The sequence below is a fragment of the Equus asinus genome, chromosome 10 (assembly GCF_041296235.1).
Source record: "Equus asinus isolate D_3611 breed Donkey chromosome 10, EquAss-T2T_v2, whole genome shotgun sequence".
In the NCBI taxonomy this organism is placed as follows: Eukaryota; Metazoa; Chordata; class Mammalia; order Perissodactyla; family Equidae; genus Equus; species Equus asinus.
In genome coordinates this window covers 96,690,623-96,716,822 of record NC_091799.1, presented here as the reverse complement: position 1 = coordinate 96,716,822, position 26,200 = coordinate 96,690,623, and the positions used below count along the sequence as shown (strand labels likewise).

General features: G+C 46.3%; 1 protein-coding gene across 5 annotated transcripts; it reads left to right on the top strand.

Annotated features, from left to right (window-relative positions):
- The first annotated feature begins 470 nt into the window (after window positions 1-470).
- Window positions 471-26,200, top strand: OTULINL (OTU deubiquitinase with linear linkage specificity like). Of its 5 annotated transcripts, none has more exons than XM_070519851.1 (9): window positions 577-717; window positions 18,232-18,404; window positions 18,712-18,871; window positions 18,959-18,990; window positions 19,095-19,186; window positions 19,915-20,064; window positions 21,988-22,116; window positions 23,232-23,501; window positions 24,372-26,200. In XM_070519851.1, the coding sequence occupies exons 2-9, from the start codon at window positions 18,335-18,337 to the stop codon at window positions 24,543-24,545; spliced, it is 1,077 nt and encodes a 358-aa protein (XP_070375952.1). In that variant the 5' UTR covers window positions 577-717; window positions 18,232-18,334; the 3' UTR covers window positions 24,546-26,200. The 5 variants fall into 5 exon arrangements, with proteins under 5 accessions (XP_070375954.1, XP_070375952.1, XP_070375951.1 ...); XM_070519850.1 differs by having other exon boundaries at window positions 18,232-18,420; XM_070519852.1 differs by lacking the exon at window positions 18,232-18,404 and adding an exon at window positions 15,217-15,351 and having other exon boundaries at window positions 584-717.

Genomic DNA, 26,200 nt, shown 5'->3' with positions numbered 1-26,200 from the left:
CACATATTCTCATGCCTGAAGTAAACTGTTAGTTCCAAGTAAGCATAACCCCTTTCTGCTGACCCAGGGGGAAATAAAGATCACAAAATTTGCCCAGTCTGGTGGAACAGACCTTGGCCCCACAGCTACATCTGGATTCCACTCTCGCCATCCCTTGGCCGTGACCGACCAGCAATTTAACGTGTGGGTCGGGGATGGGCATCTTGTAATCTCTCCATGGAGAGGAAAAAGGCACCAGTCCCTCTCCCCCATATCCCACCTGCCAGGTCTCTTTGCTTCCCACTCAATGGGCCTTCCATGTAAAGTGCCAGGGAGATCGTGGGATCCGTCCATGCGGAACTCCCAGGATGATTCCCGAGAAGCCACGCCTGGACGTCCCCAGCATCCTCCCGCGCCCCCGCGCAGACCCGGGCGGGCGATCCCGACGGCTCCCGGAGGCCCCGCCCATCCCCACCCCCGGCCCCGCCCGGCCCCGCCGCGGCCTCCCATTGGCGGCCCAGCGCGTCACTCGGCCCCCGGGCGCCCGGGGCGGGAGCGCGGCCGGTCGACCTCGCCCCGCGCCTCCTGCGCCTCCCGCGCTCGCCCACCGCGGTGAAGCGAGCCCGGGCGCCGGCGGGCGGAGGCTCCGCGCCAGTCCGCAGCGCGCGGCCGGCATGGCGGCGCCGAGGAGCCCCCCGCGGGCGCGGGAGCGGGAGTGGCCAGGCGCCCCCGCCGCAGGTGGGCCGCGGGCGGGGCGGGGGCGCGCGGATGGGCAGGCGGGGCCGCGGGCAGCCTGGACGCGCTCCTTCCGCCGGCCGGCGGCGCGGCCCGGGCTTTGGGGTGCGAGGTCCGCGTCCCGGAAGGCGGGGCGCCCCTGAGCAGGGCGAGGAGGCGACGGGCTGCACCCCCCACGCCCCCTGCAGGGTTGGCGCAGCCGTCGAGGCCAGGGGCGCCTCTCACCATGGAACCACGCCCTCGCGGGCAGAGCCGTTCGGGTCGAGGCAACGCGCGAACCCCCAAGGCCCCCAGGGAGGCAGGTTCCTGGAAAGAGAAAGGCCGTCCAGCGGGCTGGGGTGGGCCGGGGGTCCTGGCAGCGGGTGGGGTCGGGCCCTGCGCCGAGGGCCGGCAGTGTCCCCTTCTCGGCGTCCCCTCTGAGAACTCGATTGTTGTCGGAGGGAAGTTGACGGGTTTCGCGCTTTGCTGGCAGAGGATGTGGCCCACACCTTCGCGGCAATCGAGACTCGCTGAACAACAGAGAATACTAGCTTTTTAACCAAAAGTATCACCAGGGACAAGAGCAGCAGCACAGTATGGCACAGGTGGCGCGCGCAAGGCCCGTCGCTGAAGTCGGGTGGGAGGGGGCACCTGTGTCTCGGCGTCTCCTCCTCAGCGTGGACGGGAAGGGTATTTTCCTTCCTAGACCTTCTGCTGTGCCCTCGGTTCCCAGCTCCAAGAAGGATGAGCATGGCTGCTTCTCAGTTTGGAGCACATTCCTGTTTCTGTATTTGTTGGTGGCCACCCCAGACGTGTGAGCCCGCCGGTGAATTTGGGGAGCATGCCTCTTTACAGAGTTTCGGCTCCAGGTACTGCAGCGTTTATGGGAAGTTGGCAGGTGCTGGGACCGCTTATAGCTGTTTGTGGTGCTAGCAGGAGCTTTTCATTCCCACAGCAAGCTGTTGGGTGTTTCACTGTTGGGTGTAGTGGAAACTGTTCCAGGAGTCAGGACATGAGTTGTAGACGTCATTCTGCCCAGGACCGTGTGCCTAGAAGCGACAACCACTCTGTGCTTCCACGTCCTCATCTATAAAATAAGGGCGTTGGGCTAGTTGATCCGTAAGGCCCCAATTCTGTGATTGACTACCTTCCATTCTCAGAAGTTTGAAGAGTGAACTCATTTTTCAATCTTTCTGCATCTTGGATTATTATTGAATTAGCCAAATATTTCCTATGGGTGTATTCTTTTGAACTTTTTATTATGTGATTGGCTTCCCTTCTCCCTGCCTTATTTTGGCAGAGAAAGCAAAGTTGGAGACGGAGATAGGGGCACAGCTGGAAAAAGCTGGTTTGGGAGGCGGGAAGGTGCCTACTCTGGGCTTAACATAATCGCCAGGAATTTTTCCTTCCACTGCACCAAGTTTAAGGTGTGCCAGCACTGTGAGCCCAGAGAGAATTCTTTCCTCCTCCCCAGCCTGTGGGGACTGCAGTTGGTGTGCGGCAGTGGAAGAACGTGATTCAAAGATCAGGTTATGGAAAACATTTTTCTCCAAAACGTAACCTCTGAGGACTTAGGAGCATAGTTTCCCTTCTTTACTGGTCGTGTCTGGAAAAAAAAAAAATTTAAATCAGTTGCCAAAACTAGGATGGGGATAGGTTTTCTACCCACCCCTAACTCTTTTGGTAAGAGAGAGACCAAGATTCACTTTTGAGATAACAGCAAGTGATAACAGGTAACACTTGACCATAAAAAAAACAAACGGATAACAGCAGAAGAAAATCCACTGAACGGGATGGGGAAGAGGTGTTGGGAGCCATTTTTACTATGTTTAAGTGTTTGGATATTGAGAATCATGAACTAAACATCTGTGCATATTATTATGGGAAAGACACTGTCAGAATCAGAGTATTGGACAAGGAAGAGGCACTGAAGGTCGTTGGTGCAATGACCTGAAGCCTGGAGAGGACGGGGGAGGAAGCAGGGGACACCTGCACCCAGTGTGGGATGAGCTCGGAATTCTCAGCACACCTTTGGCAGTCTGACATTTGAGGAGAGGATGTGTATCCCACACTCCTGGCTCCTCTTGCCTCTGGCCAGCCTCAGAGTCATTGACTGACTGGTTCGGGCTCTGCCGTGGCTTCACCACCGTCCATCTCCATTTGTTTAGTGGATTTCTGCTAAACGAAGGAGGGGAGAGAGAAGACTGCGAGTTTTCAATGGTGTTCTCAGGAACCACAAATCTCTGGGGGCTGGCCTGGGGGGACAGGAATGCCCAGTGTGGAATGGGGGACCCATCAGCCAGATCCCCTAAGTCCAGCTATACATGGAGCAGCTCTGCTTTTTTTTTTTTTTTTTTTTTTTTTCCTGTTTTGTATGCTGTTCTGGGTAAGATTTTGCTTGGGGAAAAGAATCTAAGGCTAAACAAAAAGTTTAGAAATAATGATAATGGCTAGTATTTTTGAGTGCTGCTTGTGTCTTTATTTATTATATATAAAGGGCTAGAGCCATGTATGGCCTATAGTCAGCCCTCAAAGGTTAGCTGCTATTATTATTATCATCATTACCTTATACTCTGAGGTAGTTGTTATTTTTATCCCTATTTTGTGAAACCGAGTCACATACAAACTTGTACAGGATCCCCCACTTCCCACCTAGACGTTTCTGCTAATTAAAAGGTATGTGTTTCTCAATATCATGGATTCCATTATTCCAAAGCCATTCTAGGACGACTAACTTTACATATGAAGCAGATGCTTCTGACCCCCACACGCAGTCTTTGGTCTATCCTCTTGGGTGATCACAGATACCACGCTAAGCAGGCAGGTGAGTTTACCTGGTGAGCACATCTGTGTTTAAAGGGAGAGGGCTCCTCAGAACAGCTAGTGACCTGGCAGCTGGTCAGCGGCAAGTGAGCGATGAGGATCATGGGGGCGGCGCGCACATTCCCTCCTCAACACGGACTGCAAAGAGGTGCTGAGGAGTGTGAGCTTATTCTAGAACCAGTGCCTTCAAGGCCTTTGCTCTCAAGGAGCTGAACAGCGAGCAGAGGGGTTGCCAGTGGTGGACAGTGTGTGCCCAGGGAGAGAGGAGCGAGTAGCTGCGCTTCTCTGTGTGCTGGCTGCAACCTTAAAGAGAAATATTCTTCTTTAAAAAATAGTTTGAGGGCTTAGGGGAAAAAACAACAAACACTGCAATTAAAAACACATGCACACAAGAGAATGCTTCGAACCAGATGGCCCATCATTGATATTTTTTGCCAGCTTGTTTGCCCCACTTTATCCTTTACTGTTACATTTCTGTGAGATGAATTAAATACCAAGGAAAATGTAAATTTTGGTACCATGTGTTTTAGCTAAGTAGAAACTCTTGATTGCCACAATTATTAATTTGAAAATGACCTTTTACCTGGCTCCCTGGGATGAGCAGGTGCTGTCCTTAGTGCCTGTAGCACCCGGTGTTGTCCCCCCCACAGTAACAGTGGGCATTCGAGTTCTCTTCCTGGTGCTGGGCACGGAGACACTGCCCATAGATAGTCTTCTGTAGTCTTTACAACCACCACTTTGTGCGCTTGGAACGGTTACAGAATTTGCTCAGAGTTTCCAGCTAGTAAGTGATGGCCACGATTCAAACCCCGGCAGTGTGTCTCCACCCATAACAGATTCTTAACCATCGCCTGCTTCCGCCTCCTGGAGCAGTTCTGGCTTGTACCTGAGAGCATTCTGGTTTCTAAGTTTACCTTCTCACATTTCAGTTGTTCTAAATTAAAGTTGAGTTATCATTTTTATACCTTTGTTGTTGCTCGAGGTAATTCACAGGTCTAGGGTCAGGAGAAGAGAGACTGAAAAGTCATCACATTGAGCTAAAACGTCCTGCATACCTGGTTCCTTATATGTGGCTGTTAAAGTCTCTTTGTAACTTTTAGAGGAGTAATCGGACTAGTGTATTTGACCTTTCTCTCCTGTCCACTTGAATCCTCTGGTAAATGTTCATTTACTTCGGACAGTCTGTTCTCAAAATTGAGGTGTATGCACCTTTTTTGATCTGTAATTAATTTAATGGAAGAACATTTAAATGTCACTTTACAATGAATCAACAGAGAAAAGTTTTTATGTACTCATTTTTCCAGTATCTTTTGTTCTAGTCATACTCCATTTTTCTACTTTCTCATTTAATTAGAGCCAGAATAGACAGGTGGCATCATGTTTAAAATGAGACGATGATAAAATGTTTATGTTCATTTCAAGGAGACCAGGAGACTAAGGACCGTTGTCTTTTAGTACTCTTGCTGGGATTCCCAGGTAATCAACGGAAATCCCAGAAACTGTAGCATGTGAAATGCTATGCTTGATAAATCTCTGAATTAAGAATTTCACAGTAAGTCTTTTCTTGTTGATTTAACCATGCGACTATAACTCTGAGTCTATGTGGATTTGTTGGATGGTAGATATATAGTAATTTGAAATACTTTATTAGCTGTTTCTCTGCTTGCCCTGATACTACTTTTGAATGAATATTAGGGTTAGTCTTCTAGCAGATGGAGTCATAGTGTAATTGGAAGTCAGTTTCTCAGGAGAGTCCTCTCCGAATTCAGAGAGAAGAGGAATCTCATTCAATGTCAAGGGTTGACTGACAAAAAAAGGAGAAGCTTACTGCCCCATCTTGTGCCCATCACGAAGTGGACGTGAGCTCCCTGCTCTCTCCAGGGTTGGGAGAGCCTCAGTGGGCACAAACCAGTTCCCAGGGCTCAGGACCAGAGGTGGGCAGGGGAGCTGGTGGTGGGAGCTCATCGGGGAGTGCGCTTTGAACGATTTCTGTCTTTCCTCTCAACCAGGGCAAGTGTTCCCCGGAGCGCTTAGTCTCCCAAGTTTAAGAGAAGTGAACTACCTTCCTCCTTGCCTGGTAAAGAGAGACCTTTCCCCTAGGTCTTAGGATAACGCCTGGCACATCGTGCGCGTATTTGTTGACCTGAGACAAGAAGGCTTCAACTTTTCTGTGAGATCTCTGAAGTCACAGGAAAACTCAGTGCTCTGTGTCTTCCAAATCGACCTCTGGAACAGGTTGAAATGCCGAGGAGGAGGAAGCAGAACGGCTGATAGGAAAGGGGAAGTGGGAGAGGTGGCAAGCCAGGGCTGGCGTGGGCTGAATATAATCGGTCACCATCTAGATATGACCGGCTGGATGGCCATGATGTCGGCAGATGGGATCAACTATTTGTCATTTCCCTTGGCATTTAAAAAATGAACTTGGAGTATAGTCTGTAGCTAAGGATTAGGTTGGCCGCTCACCTTGGAACGCAAATGTAGCAATGGAATTATTGATGTAAGTGTTGGGTCCCTCAGTTTTATGCCTGAAGCAGTGCCAGACTCGGGCATATGGATCCCTTGCTCCGGAATCTGAAGTAGAAAGAAAAATCCCTTGAACTGAGAGAGTTGATTAGATCAGTTTTATCCATGGTATATGCCTCTATTCTGTTTTTGAATATTTGTTAACCTCAGTTTGGGGTACTTAGTGATTGTCACGGTAGAGGACTTGGACATCCAGTGCTTGCTGCCCTGCCGTGTGCCGTCTTGTTCTTGATGCTCTGGTGCTCCAGTGTCTGCTCCCATATATACCTCATTCACTGAGTCCTTCAAAGTTTGGAGCCTGTAACAGGTGAAAGCACCGTTCTCCCCCTTCCTCCCTCTCAGTCTCCTCAACCTTCCTTTTTTTTTTTTTCTTGCCGTCTTTTAGAAACTGGTCACCTGCATGGAAACCCTTGTGGAAAAGGTTCTTTATCAAAACTATGCTTTCAGTCAACTGGTGTAATTGATCTGTAGGACTTCTAAGGGTTGAGTGTCTGCTGGCGTTTGTCAGGTCTCATATATCTTCTGTATGTCAGGGCATTTTCCCTGCAGTGCAAGTTTTGAGTGATGTTTTGAGTTTAGTTGAACTTTAGTTATTTCACTACTACTTAAAATCCTGTGTCTTGTGCCCCAACATGGCTACTCGTCCAATGTGACTCTAAAATGCGTTAACATAGAGAGGCCTTTGGAGGATGAAGGTAAATGGCGGTTCATGGCCTGGCCTCCTTCTGTTTGTTCATAGGGGAGGAAGCTGAGGTCCAGAGTCACTCAGTTCTCTAAGATCAGACGCTGAGTTCTTGACTGTCTGGGACCCGCTCATTCCGCTACCTGGAACCATCCCACTGGGTGACCACTTCACTTTCTCACTTCCTGCTTTACATTTACGTGCATATAATTAAGGGAAGAGAAAACACACTAGTGGTTCACTATTTCTGACATATGTGTTAAAAGTTGGAAGGGACCACTGAGATAGAGGCTCTTAGTTAGGATTCAGGTGTGGTCCGGGAAGAGAACAACCCCAAATAAGTGAATCGAGTTTATTTCTCTCATGCTGGAGCTCAGAGGTGGCTCCCTGAGGCTGGAATGGGCTCCATGGTGTCAGGGGCCCAGGTTGCTTCTACTTGTTTCCACTGTGCATGGCTTCCATGCCCACAGCTACTTCCTGGTCCAAGATGACTGCTGAACGTCAGTCATCACACTTACATTCCAGCAAATAGGGAGGAGGAAGGGCAGGGAATACACCCCTCTCAACAAAGTCTTCTGAAAATTGCACATAACGCTTCTTAGCCAGAATTCACTCACACAGCTATACCCAGCACCTAGGGAGGATGGAACATAGCCTGTATTCTGAGTAAAAGTCAGGATTCTATTTCTGTGGAAGAGAGAGAACAGATACTGGGAGAAGCTAGCAGTCTCTGTCATGGAGACATATAGACTGGCTCCTGATTACATGGATTCATTTTATTTATTCAACAAATTATTGATTGATTGATTGATTTTTGAGGAAGATTAGCCCTGAGCTAACCACTGCCAATCCTCCTCTTTTTGCTGAGGAAGACTGGTCTTGAGCTAACATCCGTGCCCATCTTCCTCTCCTTTATACATGGGACGCCTGCCACAGCATGGTTTGCCAAGTGGTGCCATGTCCGCACCCAGGATCCGAACTGGTGAACCCCAGGCCACCGAGAAGTGGAACCTGCACACTTAACCGCTGCGCCACCGGGCAGGCCCCTCAACAAATATTCATTAACTGTCTGTGATGTGCCTGGGCACCAAGAAGGCAGAGAGATGCAATCCCAGTCCTCAAGACGTTCACCTACATAGGGAGATGGACACTGATCAGACACAAACACAGCTGTATAAACAGTGATAAGTGCTGTGAAGGAAAAGGACACCATGTGCAATGGGACAGTATGATGGGGATTTGATCAAGCCTCGGGGCTGGGAATGGGTCCGAGAAGCTTTGCCTGAAGAAATGACGTCTGTGCCGGGAGGTGGAGAATGAGTAGAGTGAAGGGTGTTCCAGACAGAGGTAAAAGCATGGGCAAAGGCAGTCCGGGAGGTGGGAGGGAGCATTGATGGAGGAACTGCAGAGGGCCAGTCGTCTTGGAGCAAGAGGAAGAGGTGAGAGGATGGAGGGAATCAGGGTCACAGCGCGGGGCCCTCATCCCACTCATCCTGCTCATCCCTGTTTGCCTGGGACAGAGGGATGTCCTGGGATGTGGAACTTTCAGTGCTAAAACTGGGAGAGCCCTAGGCAAGCCAGGATGAGTTGGTCACCCTCCCTGGAGGCCGCATTAATAGTTGGCTTCCTTTATTATTAATTTTAGCAGAGTTCCTTTTGAGATTGACATAGCTCCAAGCCATAGAAAGATGATTGACAGGTAAAAGTAGCCCTTCACGTTGGCCAAAGGGAGAGAGGCACAAAACACAGCAACACCTGCTTGTAGTTGGGTCACATGACCAGGGAGACTTCGTCATCTGGCACGATTTCCCCTGACAGTGATTTTGGAAATTAATTGGCATGTGATAATATATTTGAGATAACAGAAAGAGCCAAGAGTGGAGGAAGCCCTTACTCCAGAGCACTGTTTCTCAATGCCGGCAGTGCATTGGGAACTTAAAAAAAGACGGGTGCCTGGGCCCCAGCCCCCCAAATCAGAAATCCACAGGTGGAGCCAGGGCAAGGGTGATCACGTGCTCTGTAACAGCGCCTCTCAGACTTGACTGTGCATGTCTGTGAATTGCTGGGGGTCTAGTAGAGCACAGAGTCTGCTTCCGCGGGGCCCGAGGGTCTGTATTTCTAGGTGCCCAGGTGGTATTGATGTTGCTGGTCGTAGACTTTGAGTGCAGTGCTCTATAATGGTTCATGAGTTTGTTTTGAAGCCACTGGTTTCTTTTTGGGAGAGCAGATCTAAAGGACCACGTAAAGGTCGATGGGTCTGTGAGGGGAAGGAGAGGTAAAGACGGGGAGGAGGACAGGGAGCTTCTGCTGTGTGCTGCCATCAGTGGTGGGCCCTTCTCCACACATCGGTGGTTCCAGGAGGCGGTTGGGGTTATGTGGTGAGACTGGTTCCTGGTTCCAGAAGAACCTGCTCCCCGAGGCTTCTGGCCAGCATGGCACACCTGTGATGCACCATGCCCTCTCCCACATCCGCTCACTTCACTGGCCACCAGGATTTGGGTCTTTCCTACAAGAAAAGACAGAAAGATTTTTAAATAGGAGATGACACATCCATTGAATGTAAAAAAACCAAAACAAAACCAAAAACACACCTCTGGCTACAGAATAGGAAATGGCATTGGGGAGGGAAGCCAATTAGAAGGGTTAGGAACCATTAGCAGCAGAGCGCAAATGATTCTGATTAATGGAAAAATCATGGTAGACTGAAGGTGAAGGGTGGCCTGTCTCAGAGAGTACCTTTCGTTCTCTCTTGGTTACCTGTTCATAAGTGATTTGTATTGGGATGTGGAAGACAAGCTGAGTCTTTAAAGGTCTAAGGGTTGCGAGGAAGAGCGTGTGCCACAAAAGCCATGGTGGGTTGAAGCAGTGAGCCAAAGCCAGTCACGTGAAATTTAACTGGGATACGTGTAGCACCTGGGTCTAAAAAGCACAAACTCGCACACATGACCTGGGTAACCCCTTGCTTTCCTTCCCAGGTTCCGAGCTAACTGAAAGGTAGGCATGGGAGTGAGAGGTTTTTTAAGTGTCAGCTCATGATAACATCCCTCTGTCTTAGTTGTGTGGCCAGATGGGCTCGCTAGCAGGGCCTGAGCTGAGCTCACCCCTAAAAGGTCAGGCCTCTCTCCCAGGGAGACAGCAGGCCCAAGGGCACCTCCCTGCAGACAGGCACATCTGGATAGGAGGGGAGGGGCCTGAGTTGAGTAGATTCTCCTAACCCTGCTGATAGATAGGTCTCTCTCCCTCAGGAGGGAGTAAAGGAGGCAGTGGTGGGATGGAGACCAGCACCAGATCTCCAGGAAAGCCCTTCCACCTGGAACTTTGAGGACAGTGGGATGAAAGTCCCTGCCCCTCTCTCCCTCTTCAGAAGATGGGGAGACACCCCCCAGTGACAGGTGTAAAGGGCTTTAAGTTGCCGGCAGGCTGACTGTGAGTTGCTGGTGCTTTTATTTCTCAGCTCTGCAATACTGATGTGGTCACAGGCTGCATTGATCTGAATGTATCATCTAGAACAAGGTTTGGCAAATCAGTCTCTTCAGTCTTTATATGACTTATGAGCTAAGAATAGTTTTTACATTTTTTCGTGGTTGGAAAAAACATCTAAAGAAGAATCCTGTTTCCTGATATGTGTGACTTACGTGAAATTCAGATTTCAGTGTCCAGAAATAAAGTTTCCTTGGAACACAGCCCTGCTGTGTATTCTCTAATGGCTCCTTTCACTCCTTCAGGTCAGTGCTGATGAGTTGGGAAAGATCAGCTGGCTGGCAAAGCCTACAATACTTACCCTCTGACCTTATGCAGAACACTCGCTGACCCCTGATGGAGAATGAAGAAGTGACCACGTTATTGAATTCTCTTCATTGGGTCACATTCAGAACAGTGTGCTCTGACCTGGGGTCTCCCTTTAAGTGTGGAATGGGTTCAGAAAAGAGGGACTGGGATGATGAAGAGTCTCCCCCCAAACCATATCATGGGAGAACAGATTGAGAGAATGGGGAATGTATAATCTAGAAGAGAAAAGGGCACAGTGGAAATGATAGCTGCCTTCTAGGTTTGTGCTTGTTAATTGTTTTGAATTCTTGGAAGAGAATTACTCATGAAGACAGTTGCATAGTTAGTTCAAAGGGCAATCGTTTTGAGTCAGAACATGTGGGTTCAAGTTCAGATGTTTCTTGCTTTCTCAGGGCTTCAGTTTCTTCACCTCAAAGATAAAGTGTATATGTGACAGCTCATCAGATGACCAGGTCCGAAGTGAACTAAGGTTCAGCTTTCTCCTTAGAGGTGCTTTCAGGCCAGTAGGGGACACAGTCCTGAATACACCTAACTGACCTGCAGTGTGGACGGAGTGCAGAGGGAGCACCAAGTGGAGGGACTCGTTCTGCTGAGGGGCTGCTGTGAATCAGGCCTTGGAGAGCAAGAATTCCAGCCCCTTCAGCCCAAAGCATCGTGTGACTGTGTGATGGACTTAAAAGGTTGCGGTATGGAAGAGGAATCAGACATATTTCTCATGACCTCAGCAGTAAGGATTCACGTTGTGGTTACAGATCTGATCACACCAGCCTCTTGCTTAAAACCCTTTGGGGACTTTCCTTGCTCTCCAGGTAAACATTAGTATCTCTGGCAGGCTCTGAAGACCCTGCTGATCTGAGCTTTGCCGGCCTCCCCTTGTGAACTCTTCTCCATCCTCGGGGTCTCAGCTCTGCCTCACATCCTAGGGGAAGCCTTGCCCCACTTCGTTGTTGTGGAACGTCATAGAGTGTACTTAGATACACCTACATGGTATAGCCTACTACACACCCAGGCTACATGGTACTCATCTCATGGGCCTGCTGTCAGATGTGCAGTCCGTCGTTGACCGAAATGTCGTTATACGATGCATGACTGTAATTTTGTTCCAACCCAACCCTCTGTTATCACTGTTGTTCTCCACCACTGGGGAGACTTTTGGGGATCCTTGAGGCTAAGTGATTTGTCTGAGGTCCTACAGTTAGAAAATGGCAGAGTGACGGCGGAGTCCAGGACTGCTTCTACCAAACCAGTTCTCTCTTGCAGGCCAGGGAGCCGGCATGGTTGCATAAAGTGATCCTGGAGTTCTCTGATTTCCCAGCGAAGGAATTACAACTTGCCCTTGGCTAGAAGCCTACCCCACCTACAGCTTTTGTGTCTTTATAGTTGCGTGGGTTTTTGAACCCCTCCACGTGACTAGAAAATTAAACTTACCTTTTCAAGTGATGGGTTGCATTTAACACTCCTAAAGATGTGTGCAGTAAATGAAAAAAGCTCTGAGCTGTGATATTATTAAAAACACATGCACACAATCCTCTCAGTGTTTGACTCAATCTTGTTGAGTTTACTGACACTCTTAGTTTAACAGCAGCCTTGGGTAAAACATGCCCGGTCCTGTGGGGACTGTGCTCATAGCTGAAGTAGCTTGCATGACAGGGCTACAGCTGGATGTCTCACTGGTCATGACTTTCAAGATAAAAACCTTTCACTTGGTTCCTTCCTCAGTGATACTGATCTTGAACTTCTTGGTTATAGTACTTTACCAAGTGGAAGACTGTCATTTCTTTTTTCTTTTTTTCTTTTTATTAAGATTATGATAGTTTACAACCTTGTGAAATTTCAGTTGTACATTATTGTTAGTCATGTTGTAGGTACACCACTTCACCCTTTGTGCCCTCCCCCCACCCCCTTTCCCGTGGTAACTACCAATCAGTTCTCTGTGTCCACATGTTAACTTCCACCTGTGAGTGGAAGACTGTCGTTTCTTAGCAGAATTAATACCTGAGACACTAAAGCACAGACATCCTTTGACCTCACCATTTCAAAGATTTATTACCAGGACATTTTTGTGAATATTTCCCCTAAAACTCGTATAAAAACTACCAGCTAAGCTATGGTTTTGCGAGAACCGAGACCATTTAAACCCGGTCTTTCACTCTGCTGTGCTGACTTTTTAAAGCTTTCTAGTAAGTCTGCCTGTCCTCTAAATTCTTTAGAAAGCTTGATGCCCTCACAGGGTTTGTGCTCTCTGTTTATCATTCTGTTTGCGTGTTGCCTGGTTTGTTTGGGCTAATGTACGATGTTTTGCTTTATTCTCGAGCCTCTGAGTTTCTCAGAACTGACCTCTGCGGGGGTGACCTGCTGGGGAATGGAGGACAGTCTGCCACCTGGGCACCCAGCTCATGAGGCCTTGTGTTACTTTGCGTCCTGGCCAGACCCTGACACCAGCATGCACTGACCCTGGGGAGTGAGGGTCATGGCACTGTGGGCCTGGGCAAGCTCACCAGTAGCCTTTCCTGACAGGAGGGCTTCCACTGCCAGACCATGAGCTCCCTGAGGGCAGGACGTGTGTCTTTTCGTTTTCCTTCACTGCCTGCAGCCAGCACCCAGCCCAGGGCAGGAGGGAGGTGAGGGGCAGGCGGAAGGAAGGTCTGCCAGCCCTTCCCGCCTCTCCGTCATTTGACTTCAGCATGCTCCTCCTGCAGTACTTCCCGCCCTTGATTAGAATTACGCGAAAGCCACAGTCACTTTTTCAAAGGGAGCAGTGTTCCACAGCACAGCTCAGAAGAGTGTGGCAAGGTTACCAGCACTTCTGAAATGTCTGTGTCCTCCGCTCTGTCACCCCCACCCCGTCCTCCACTCCTCGGGCCACAGGGAGAGTGCTGGCTGCCTCTCCCACCCCGTTTGCTTCCTAATCGATCAGTCTCTCCAGGCCACTCTTTCTTCCACTTCCTGCTAATGCACCATAATAGGGCATTGAAGCAGATAGAAGTAACTGTGTATGTATTAAATTTAGTATTTTTTACTTTAAATTTTTAACAAGGTGATTTTACTGTATGTATATGTTTTCACTCCCTCTGCTATCTCAAACATCTGAATTAAATAGCTTTTTCTGTCTTTTAGCTCAGGCCTAATTTCCCCCCTCCCCACTCGGGAGCCCTTGATCTGACACCGCTGCTTCAGGAGAAGTCCAGGGGCTCGATGCAGTTGAGAGTGTAGATGTGTGCAGAGAGAGGGGGCCGTGCAGAGCTGCTGTACCATGGACAAGATTGGGAGAGGAGGTAGACAAAGACTCCGCGGCTGGACTGTGGGGAAGTAGGGGAGTAAAGGATTGGCTGTCTGGATCCGGAACACCCTGGAAGTTTTGGAGGCAAACCAGATATTGAGGAGTTTCCATGAGAGCGAGGCTAAGGCTTGGGGTGGAACTGCTGTCTGCATTATTGCTCGGTTTCCGGCTCTTCAGTGTCTTAGTTTTGTTTTCAGGTTTGTTTTTTTTCTTTTTGGTTTCCTGTTTGAATGTTTGAATTATTTCAGCTTTGGTATATTTTAGAGAACGGAAAAAAAATTCTAAGTAGAATTTTACCACAAAAAACCAGTGGCATTTTTTTTTTTCTTTTCAGTTCAAGTCGAGTGGTCTCATCTGCCGTATATAGGTTGAGTGATCACAGATCAGAGTTTAGTTTCAGAGAGACACACTGTTGATTTCAGGATGTCCTGGTGTGATCTCTCAAGGGTATCTTAACTACTCAAGGATCACTTCTGATTGTGTGAGTTGGGGTCTCTCAGTGCATTTCAATGCCGCTGATTGGGGGATGTCTGAGACCTAGTTAGGCCACTTTCCCGTGTAATAGAAATGCGTGATGCTTTGTATATAGACTCATTTCAGTCACCATCCAAGTGGTCCAGTCCAAAAGTATTAAAAAGAAAGTTCATTTTTTGTCTCTTGCCGAACCATTTAAAGAGGATCAAATCTATAATTCCTGGTGATGCTTCTGTTTTCTGCTTCTTCTTGCAAGCCTCACTTCCTGAAGAATCTTCATTGTCCCCCTGCCTTGTTTCTTCCCCTTCCTTCTCGATCTTCGTTTTATTATGTAGAATGACTGACTCTCTTGTGGTGGAAGCTTCTCTCCCTTCCGGTTAGTCCAGTCAGCGTCACCCAAAGCGGGCTGTCGGCCGAGCGCTTCTCCCGGCGGGGAGGGAAAGTCGGACGGCCTGCTGCTGAGTTCTCCTTGGCGGGCTGGGACCCCTGTGATGACTCTGATGTGGGAAGTTTTGTCCCCTCTCAGCTGTATTTGGGGAAATGAGATCTGACTCACAAGATCATCCAAGTTGTGATCATGGTAGTGTTTTTCTAGGTGCCTCATTTATGGCGTTCTCTTCTACGTCTGTTGTTTTTGAGTTGCAATCCAGTTATTGACACATACGGGAGAAATTTTTAAAATTCTCTTCTTAGAGAGTCTTAATTCCTCTTGCTGTAACAAAGCTGATTTGAAGATTTACATGACTCCACCATTCAGAGGCCGGATGGCCCAGTGAGAAGGCACACAGCTGCTGGCTTCACACCTTCACCTTGTCCCTGTGTTTGAGTTGTAACTTTATCACTTGCTTATTTGATCTTTCCCTCTCAGTTTTCTCATCTGCAAAATAAGAACAATTAGAGTGACAGCAATAAAAATGATAATACCCATTTATTGGGTACTTACCGTTGTCAGATGGTGTGCTCAGCGCTCCCCCATCATTTCCTTCACCGTCACAACAGCTCTGAGAGGTGGATGCTGCTCCACTCCTGCCATTATGTGGTACCTGCCGTAGGAGCGAGCATGCATTGAGCACTCCCAGTATACCAGGCAAGTATTCCTTGCTGTTTCCATTCCTGGGGTAAGAAACAGAAGCTCAGGGAGGGGAAGTTGCCCACCCAGTGTATGGGCAGGGCTGGGATGGGCCCCACACTGTGGGCTCTGGGACCTCCTTACACCAGGGCAGCGCTGGCAGGAGCAAATGAGATATTTCCTGTCAAACACTTAGCACAGGGTCTGGGGGGGTAGCAAAATCTCAGATTGTATGTATTTTAATTAACAGTGAAGCCATACTTTTTTCTACTAAAACATTGTACTTCCTCTCCTTTGGGTTACAAGCCCCACTCCGGATCTATCTGTGAAGACCTCAGCATGTCCATGGGCTGCAGTCGGTTTACCTCATAGGCAGGGGATCCTGTGTCAGATCTACAAGGTCCTGGTGGCTGTGCGGCCAGGGCCACAGGGAGTAAAGGGCGCAGCCGCCTCCAGGTCGCCCCCTGGGGGTTATGCTCCCTGGCCCTTCTTGGCTTGAGTTACTTGACCAAAAACTGGGCACATTAGGTGGATAGAGGCCAGGACGTTAGGCTTGTGTTCTGGGTTTGCATGGGAGGGGTATTGAGCTCTCACATGTTTTTTCCTGATAAGTTGATCATATCATTGTTTCTTTCTTGGGTTGTAGGCAGGGTTTAATTTCCAGGATAAGGGAGTGGGCTAGGGAAATGTGTCTGTGTGGGGGGATGGGGGGTGTCATGGGGGAAGCCATAATCTGCAGTGGGTCCCCTTGGAGGCCCTGGGCAGCTGCAGGAGAGGCCTCATGCTCAGGAGAAGGCCCTGATTCAGAGGTCTCAAACCAAATGCCCCGAGGGGCCGGGCAGTAACTTAAAAGAATGCAGCGTGTTGGTTGGGGTGTGTGACAAATGAGAGCACATGCCTCGTGGAGGGGCAGCAGCCAGACCCCACCTCAGTGACTGCAAGCTCTCTAGGTTGGCACAGAAATGAGCACCACCCAGTGCGAAGTAGGCAGAGGCTCTAAAAGGCTCTTCACAGAGGAAGCAGTGTGAACATGTCACTACAGAAATGCAGACTACAGTGAGAAATCACAGCCAGTGCTGGGGCTTGAGGAAGTCGGGGCCCTCGTCCCTGTAGTGGGAGTGTTAATTGACAGCGTTGTTTCCGAAGGCTCTTGGGCAACATCTGTCAAAACTAAAAACGTGCACACCCTTTGACCCTGAGTTTCCTCTTGAAATTATCCTAAAAGCTACCATGAGTCCGTAAGCAGAATGTCTCAGTAGTGTTTGTAAGACTGAAAAACTGGGAAACAATCCAAATGTTTATCAATAAAGCAATGATTACATACGTATATGATGGTTTGTCTTTATACCGAAATATTGTGCTTTTTTTTTTTTTGAGGAAGATTAGCCGTGAGCTAACTGCTGCCAGTCCTTCTCTTTTCACTGAGGAAGACTGACCCTGAGCTAACATCCATGCCCATCTTCCTCTACTTTATATGTGGGACGCCTACCACAGCATGGCTTGACAAGCGGTGACATATCCACACTCAGGATCTGAACTGGTGAACCCCAGGCCGCCAAAGTGGAACGTGCACACTTAACCTCTGTGCCTCCGGGCTGGCCCCTGTGCATTCTTTAAAAAGAATAATGTGGATATATACACAGTGATGTGAAAAGATATCCAACTTATAATTTGATATGCAATTGATATAAAGAGAAAAAACTAAAATCATATGTAATATTCCATTTTTCTATAAAATTTTTATGATGACAGTAAAGGAAATTATGTGTCACAGACAAAATTCTAGTTCTTTCTGAATTTAAGAATTTAGTAAAAATATTTGTGTATGTGAGAATTTTCAAAGTTAGGAAATCCATCTGACTTAATAAAAGTCTAAATTACAGATGTGAAGGCAGTATAGCTTTACATTTTTAAACAATTCATAGAAAGTTTTACTAAATGTCTAGGCAGGAGTAAATATATAAGGAAGAGCTAACCAGTTCTAAACAGATAAGCATCTGTTTTTGAAAATGTCTTTTTAAGTAGTTGTAAATCTATGTATTTTTATTTACTGGTAACTTTCTTTCTTTGCCGGTAAACTCTTTATTGAGAGTGTAAATGTACATCAAATATCCATATGATCAAAAATGCTAAAATTGTAGATTCCAAATTGATGAGGCTTTTCCAAAGTTAATCATTGGAATTTTACTAAACCATGTGCTGGGGAGGGAACTATTTCACAATGAACCCCAGGAGGTTTGGCCGAGACTCAGGAGTGCTCTTCCTCATTTGTACTTCAGCATTTTACATGCTCAAACATAATATAATTAGGAGTCTGCTGCACATAGGGAAATATTGCATGTACACAGTGTGAGCGCTCCAGCTGGGCCCGTTATTTTTCTCTTGTCAAATCAGGAATCACAGTCAACCATAAGTGGCACATCTGTCTCCATCTCATGACGTCCAAGTGGTCTGCGTTCTGGAAATGATGTCTGTGTGCTTGCTGTTCTGTGTTTGAGTTGCTCATTCTGTGTGTTAAGGTGATGCCACATGTTGTGGCCCGTGGTGATTTAAGAACATCAAAGTGGGTGGAGGTGGGTGGTAGCTGCATCGCTAGAGGCCCCCTGGTGTGACTGTCTCCCGGGTGGTGCTCTCAGTGGGAGCAGAACCCCTGTACACAATCTTGGATTCAACAGATATTCAACACAGTGTGTTGTGCACTCTGCTGGTTCTTAAATAATTTCGTTCCATCTTTCCCCAGAGAGGTCAGTATTTTTACCCCCATTTTATAGTCAAGACCATTCAGGGTAAGAGAAGTTAGGGTCCCACAGTCAAACAGCTAGGAAAGTAGGAGAAGCAGGTCTTGAATTCAGGTCAGAGGGATTCTGAAACCTATACTCTTTTTTTTTTTTGAGCAAGATTAGCCCAGAGCTGACATCTGCTGCCAATCCTCCTCTCCTTGCCGAGGAAGACTGGCCATGAGCCAGCACCCGTGCCCATCTTCCTCTGCTTCACCTGTGGGATGCCTACCACAGCATGGCCTGCCAACCGGTGCCACGTCTACACCCGGGATCCGAACTGGGGAACCCCAGGTGCCCGAGGCGGAACGTATGCACTTAACTGCTGCGCCACAGGGCCGGCCCTATGAAACCTATAGTCTTTACATTCACTATTTCTCTTGAATTTTGTGGAACAAAGATATTCTTAAATATGACACTGATTATAGGAGAGCTAGAAGTTTAATTTTTAGATTGAATTTTTGAATACTTTAAAAAATGTTTATGTAAATCAATGATCAACACTTGGCAAGTATAATTATCCATTGTATCTTTTTTTCCTTAAAGCAGACTTCTGAAAATGTGATGTGCTTTTTCTTTTTTTATTATTAAATTTTTGTAGGAAATGACCAAGTTCACGCCTGGACACTAGTCACCAGCCAAGCCTTAGATACTGCATGGAGAATAGCAAAGGGGTCGGTGATGTTGGCAGTTTCATTTCTGGTGGCTGCCCTTTGCTACTTCAAAAGGCTGCATTTATATTTAGGGCGCCGGCTGAAATGGTAGGTGGTTGTATCATCTTTAGATTTCAAAAATACCCTTGCTATTCAAAGGAGGATTTTGATATTATTGTTCCCTTTATCTTTTAGGTGGATTGGATATCTGCAGAGAAAATTCAAAAGTAAGTATTTTCATGCATATGTTTCCTTATTTTTAAGGTGCAGAGAGGGTTCAAGAAGGGAGAGGAAAGGGAAAATTAACTACCTTTTATTTCTGACGGTCCAGGGAACCTCAGCGTGGAGGCGGAAGTTGATTTACTCAGTTATTGTGCCCGAGAATGGAAAGGAGAGACACCCCGGGCCAAGCTGATGAGGAAGGTGTGTCTTTTTATAAACTTCATGGAAGATGGAGAATTTGAGGGTAAAAATCAGGGAACAAAATTCTGTCTCGCTTTACTAAATCCAAAGGTCAACTAATACCAAACATGGTGCAAGAAATAATTGTGGCTCTAATTAAAAAGCCAAACAGCTGCTGGATGTTGGCTTCTGGCCTTTCCCCTAGAGCTCGTGCCCTCAAGGACGTGGGTAAATTAGGCCTGTAATTTCCGGGAGCTTGAGCGTTGTACTGGTCGACTCTCGCCTGGCCAGGCCTCTTAAACATCTGTGCAGGCCCTGTGGGCTTCTGTCCTTGAAGAGGTCAGGCGCCTTGACATAAAATATTTTGAGGATTTTTAGATCGATCTTGATCAATATTCCCAGCAATGCTGCCCAACCTTGTCACTAGCAAAAGCAAAAAAACCCCGTACGGTCTTAAAAGTGTATAATATCTTTGACTGGGGTCAAGTTGTATCCATCATCTCCCCCAGATGACATTTCCTGGCCCTGGGCTTCCAGGAATTTATCAACTGAAATAGCACAACGTGGACTCTACACACACAAGGTTACTTTAAAATTCCATGTGGTCACATTTGTAATTGATAATTGTTTTTGTTTCTGTCGTCCGCTTTATTTGGGAGGAACACCTCACTGAAAATGCAGTGGATTCACTTTGCTTATTCTCGTGTCCAAGGGAATTAAAAACCAGCGTTCTCCCATTGTGCTCACAGGCCTACGAGGAACTGTTTTGGCGGCGGCATATTAAATGTGTCCGACAAGTCAAGAGAGATAACTATGATGCACTGAGGTCCGTGTTGTTTCAGATATTCAGCCAGGGCCTCTCTTTTCCATCCTGGATGAAAGAAAAAGACATCGTTAAGGTCAGTGCTGCCCCTGGAGAGACGGGAAACGTCACGTTGATGACACCTGCAACACGGGCTGCGGGTCTTCTGTGGGCGGCTCTGACCTTGGAGGGGCCTGGAGGGGCCTTTGCCCAGTCCTCTGTCTCTCATGTCAGTTTGCAGATAAGCCATCCCAGAAAGAGAGTCATCCTCAGTTTTGTTTGTTTCTATCATCTTTTCTTGAGAAAGGCGTCTGTCCTTTAGAAGTGAGGTGATGTACTAAAATTCACTTTTCAGTTATTGGAGTTCTGACAAACGCATGCAGGGTGTAACCACTGCCCCGAAGCTTCCTTCCTATCCCTTTATAGTCAATCCTTCTCTCACCCCCAGCCCTGGGCCACCACTCATGTGTTTTCTGTCCCTAGAGTTTTGCCTTTTCCAGAATGTCCTATAAATGGAGTTATCCAGTGTGTAGCCTTTTGAATGTGACTTCTTTCACTTAGCATAATGCGGTTGCAATTCATCCATGTGGCTCTGTGAATTGTAGTTCATTCCTTTTTATTGTTGAGTGGTATTCCTTGACATGAAAGTAACACAGTTTGTTTATCCACTTACCGATGGAAGGACGTCTGGATTGTTTCAAGTTTTTGACAACCGTGAATAAAGCTGTTATGAAGATTGCCATAAAGGACTTTGTATGAATATAAGTTTTTATTCCTTTTGGGTAAATATCGAGGAGTGACATTGCTGGGTCATATGTTAGTTGTATGTTTAACTAGGAACCTGCCAAACTATTTTGCAAAGTGGCTCTGTCATTTTGCATTCCTACCAGTAATGTCTAGGAGTTCCAGTTGCTCCACATTGTCACCAGTATTGTCAGATTTGGGTTTTTTTTAAGCCATTCTAGTAAGTGTGCATTGGTATCATTGTGCTTTGGTTTGCATTCCCCTAATGAGTGATGCCATTGAGCATCTTTTCATGTGCTTATTTGCCATCCCTATTATCTTGTTGGAGAAGTGTCTGTTCAAATCGTTTGCCCCTTTTTATTGGGTTTGTTTTTTTGTTGTTGATGGAGTTTTGAGAGTTCTTTGTTTTTTCATTTTCTTCGCAGTGTGGGGCAATACATTCTTGATGAATAACCTCAATTTTTATTTTGACTGCAGTATGCCTAATCTAGGATGTACATTTCAGAACGGAGGAGCAAAGAAATATAAAGTATATGCACATACATAGCTACACATGTTCTGTTTCCTTAACATTTTATGTTTAGAGTTGGCTTTGTTAGTTTGATTTCATCTAGCAAATACTTGTCAGGTGTATGCAGTGTGCTAGCTTTGCTGCTGGTTGCTGAGGACAGAGAATACAACCGAGATCCTGAGTTCCATAGGCTCAGCCGGATGGGAAAATGTATTGGATACCTCTGATGGGTCAGATTCTTCCATATTCCATAATCTTATTTAATCCCAACAAGAGTCCTGTAAAGTGGATAGTATCGTCCTTGACTTACAGTGGAGAGTGAGGCTAAGAAGTTAAATAACCCGTGCTGGCTGAGTAATCTCTCGGCTGGTGAGTGACAGCTGGGTTAGGATCTCACAGTGCGTCATTCTAAAGCCATGTGTTCCCTGATGTACTATGTCACTCTAACGTTGTTTGGTTAAAAATAATTTCTAAGGGGATGTACCTAGGAAGTATGGGAAGTGTTTTATCCAAAAAGATTGTTCCTAGAGATCTAATCTTCATTTAGGTTTTCATCAGTTGTGAAATAATGAATTAAGAATGTCATCCAAATCACTTAATCCACAAATCTAAAAAGAATGACGATATGTTTTTACTCAGTTGTTTTTATAGTCCTTTAAAATGAAGATTCCCAAATGAGATAAGATATGTGCTCTGACATATTCCAAATGGTGGTTAATAAGTGTTGAGATACTAATCGTTGCTGGCATCTACTTCCTTTTCAAGCTTCCTGAAAAACTGCTCTTTTCACAAGGTTGTAATTGGATCCAGCAATACAGTTTTGGTCCTGAGAAGTATACGGGTTCGAATGTGTTTGGAAAATTACGTAAATGTGTGGAATTATTGAAAACGCAGGTGAGTGTTTGGGAGAGAAAAAAGTAGGAATGAAAGCACGCATCCCAGATGCAGCCACATGCTCTGATGTCAGGCGTCACTTTGTCACCTAAGCAGGAAGTGCAGGCAGAAGCACTTCCAGTAACTGATGGTTTCCCTTCCTTGTTCTTTCTCCTTCCAAGTAATGAACGAGAGCAGCATTGTTCTACGTTGTAATTAGGCCCATTAGGGTTTAAGGAGGCCTCTGGGGGCTGGCCAGGAAGCCCTAACAGTCATATGCCTTTGTTTCCCTAGAAAAATGTGGTGCAAGGTCCAGACAACACGCTCAGAAATGTCCTTCTGGGACACGCTCTATTAATAACCTGGGGACAAGTTATAGATTGTTATAAATTGACTAAGAGTTTTTCCTGCCTTTTAATAGAGTCACAGATTTTGAATTGTTGAAATGAATCTTCTTTGGGAAATATCATAACATTCCTGTACCATAGTTTTCTGATCTGTAAAACCGAAATATGCATTGTATCTGCCCTGTACAGTTGTTGTGAGTTAATATGTGTACGGGGCTTTAAACTGTGCCTGGTGCGTGGAGAATGTTAAAGAATTCCAGTTAGTTCTGTTTGCGTCGGAATATCCTTTCTGTAACCCAACTATATTAAGCAGTTTTTGGAAACTGACGTGCTTAGTATTTTAACTAGTAGGTGGTGCATTTTTGAAAAAATATTTAAACTAGTTTGTTATTGGGAAAGTAATATGTACAGTCATGCACCACATAGCGACATTTCAGTCAACGACAGACCGCAGATAGGACGGTGGTCCCATAAGGTTAGTACCGTACAGCCCAGGGGTGCAGTAGGCCGTACCATCTAGGTTTGTGTAAGTGCGCTCTGTGATGTTCACACAGTGATGAAATCGCCTAACAACACATTTCTCAGGACATATTGCCATCCTTAAGCGATGCATGACTATAGTTATGGTTAAAAAACATCAGTGTCAAAAGATATAAAATGAAGAGTTAAAGTCCCACGCCCCTATATTGATCCTTGGTTTGTTTTTTAAGTACTTTAAAAAGTATGCAGTGGCGTACACACTCACCTCTGCCCTTCTAAATTTGACTTTTACATCTGTTTTTTCTTTAGTGGACTGAATTTAGTGGAATAAAAGATTATCATAAGAGAGGAAGTATGTGCAACATCCTTTTTTCTAATGCTATCCTGGAATATAAACTCTATGAAGCTTTAAAGTTCATCATGCTGTATCAGGTCACCGAAGTTTATGAACAAATGAAGACAAAAAAGGTCATTCCCAGTCTTTTTCGACTGCTGTTTTCCCGGGAAACATCGTGTGACCCTTTGAGCTTCATGATGAATCACCTGAATTCTGTAGGCGACACATGTGGCCTAGAGCAGGTAAATGGAGCAGAAGAGTCTTGTGTTTGATGAAGGACGATACTGGCAAGACTTGAACACTTAGGCGTTTGGTGTTGAGTTTCAGCCCTGATAAAACCGGCTGCAAAGAGGTGGTGGGTTGGTGTTACTCTCCGTCAAGTGAGGCACAGAAGAGCAGGAAATCTCCCTGCTCCCTGCTGGTTGCTGTGTGTCTGTCCAGCCCTCTGGCCAGGGAGCACTAGAGCTGGGCACATCTCTGACCTTTCAGACTGCTTCTCAGATGGGAACAGATTCTCCCGCAGCAGAGGTTAACCAGGAGAAAGTACAGCTGGAACGTGAGATAATGTTTGGGAAACCATTCGGTTACTTACCGCAGATAAATAGAAATTACTGAAATTTTAAAGATCCAGACAGTGCTTTTATATCACCATAGAAAAGGGATTTGGTTTGGTTTTGCTTTCTTAGGAGGTACACAAAATTATCTGACATTTTTATAAAAATTGATTTAAAATTATATAAAACCAGTTGGAAGGCTGTAATTTTTACTGTGAGCATTCCTTCACTTTTTTTGTCTGCTTTATCTCCCCAAACCGCCCCCCCCCCCGTACACAGTTGTATATCTTAGTTGCATGTCCTTCTAGTTGTGTTCACTTTTTATCAGTTTCTCTGTGATTTCTTCACGCTAGTCTACAGAGATGTTCCCCCGCTCGTCCCCTGCCTTCCACGTAACGGACATTTGTTCCCAACTCTGTGCCCGCTCAGTGGTTCATGTGTGGGTCTGTAAACAAGCGCCTTATTTCACAGGCTGCGGCAGAAGACTCTCCCTCCACTGGTGGGAGGGCAGGAATTTGGAAATGTGTATTCGTGACCTCTCTTTCATCTCTTCCCCAGATTGATATGTTTATACTTGGATACTCCCTCGAAGTAAAGATAAAAGTGTTCAGACTGTTCAAGTTTAACTCCAGAGACTTTGAAGTTTGCTACCCGGAGGAGCCGCTCAGAGAGTGGCCGGAGATCTCCCTGCTGACCGAGAATGACCGCCACTACCACATTCCCGTCTTTTAAGTCTGGCGCCGCTCTCCCAGTGACAGTGGTCACGCTTGCAAGTCATGTTTCTTGCAGACAAGCAAGTGTTGCCGCCATGGAAGGAATTAGGACCTTCTCCTCCGGAATGAAGGGCACGCTGGATGGCTGTGCTCCGACGATGCGCGGATGGCTTTCCTGTGTTTCCCAGTCGTTTCCTCGGAAGCAGCTGCACTCGTGTGTCTGTGGGTTGGTAGTCTGACCTTTCACGAGGGCTCTGGTCACTTCATACACGGTGGGCCTTCAAGAGCATGAAGAAGATTAATTTGGACAAGAACAGGAAAAAAATGAGAAGCAAGCAAGTTGGGAGAAAAGACTACCCTGGAAAGAAAGAATTTCTTTGTCTCTAACATTTTCATTCTTCATTAAGAATATGGTCTTTGGCTGATGTTGGATCTTCATAAACATGGCTTTATTTTGTGAGAAATCTCTATGGTATACTGATTTTCCAGAACCACTTGAGTAACGATAAAATTATGTTAGTGTGTGTGTATATATATCTATATGCGTATGTAGATATATACACACATATGTGTACATGTACAGTTTTATACATAAACACATACACACAAATAACCACTACTTTGTAATGTTGTACAAATTGTTTTAAAGATTTTATTTTTTCCTTCTCCCCAAAGCCCCCCGGTACATAGTTGTATATTCTTAGTTGTGGGTCCTTCTAGTTGTGGCACATGGGACACCGCCTCAGTGTGGCCTGATGAATGGTGCCATGTCTGTGCCCAGGATTCGAACCGGTGAAACACTGGGCCTCCACAGCAGAGCGCACGAACTTAACCACTCGGCCACGAGGCCGGCCCACATACAAATTGTTTTATATCTCTTTACATTTTTTTGTTACTGTTGCATCTGGCCAGTTTAATATGTTTTATATAGATAAAAAGGATAAATTCTGTAGATTAAGGCAATTGAATGACATTGAACGGTCAGGAAAATATTAAACTTGGTGTATTTGCATGTATGTTTAATGTGTGGTAGGCGGAATGATACTCCTGCCACCCCCCAAAGACGTCTGCATCCTAATCCCCAGAGCCTGTGAATATGTTGGGTTAAATGGCACATGCGGAAAAGGTTGCGGGTGGAATTAAGGTACTCATCCTGTGACCTTGAAATAGGGAAAGTAGTCTGGGTTCTCCAGGTGGGCCCCATATAATCACAAGGGTCCTTGAAAGGGCAAGAAGGAATTGGAAGAGCGTTGGAGTCAGAGAGAAATGTCAAATACAGAAGAACAGTCAGAGAGAGATGCAGCATTTTTGGCTTTGAAAATGGAGGAAGGAGCTCCAACCATGAATGTGGGCAGCCTCTGGAAGCTAGCAAAGGCCAGGGACCACATTCTCCCGTGGAGCCTCTAGAAAAGTGCGCACGGTGATTTTAGCCCTGTGAGACCCAAGTCAGACCTCTCACCCACAGAACTGTAAGATAGTAAATTTGTGGTGTTTAAGTTGCTAAGTTTGTAGTAATGTGTGACAGCAGCAATAGACTACTAATATACTCTGGCTAACTAATTTTTCATCATCTTTATTTTGGAAATACTTCTCTAGTTTATTTTGGTAATCTTAATTTTGGAGGTACTTTGCTAGTCTGTTGGGAATTTCAATAAAATACCAAAATAACTTCTA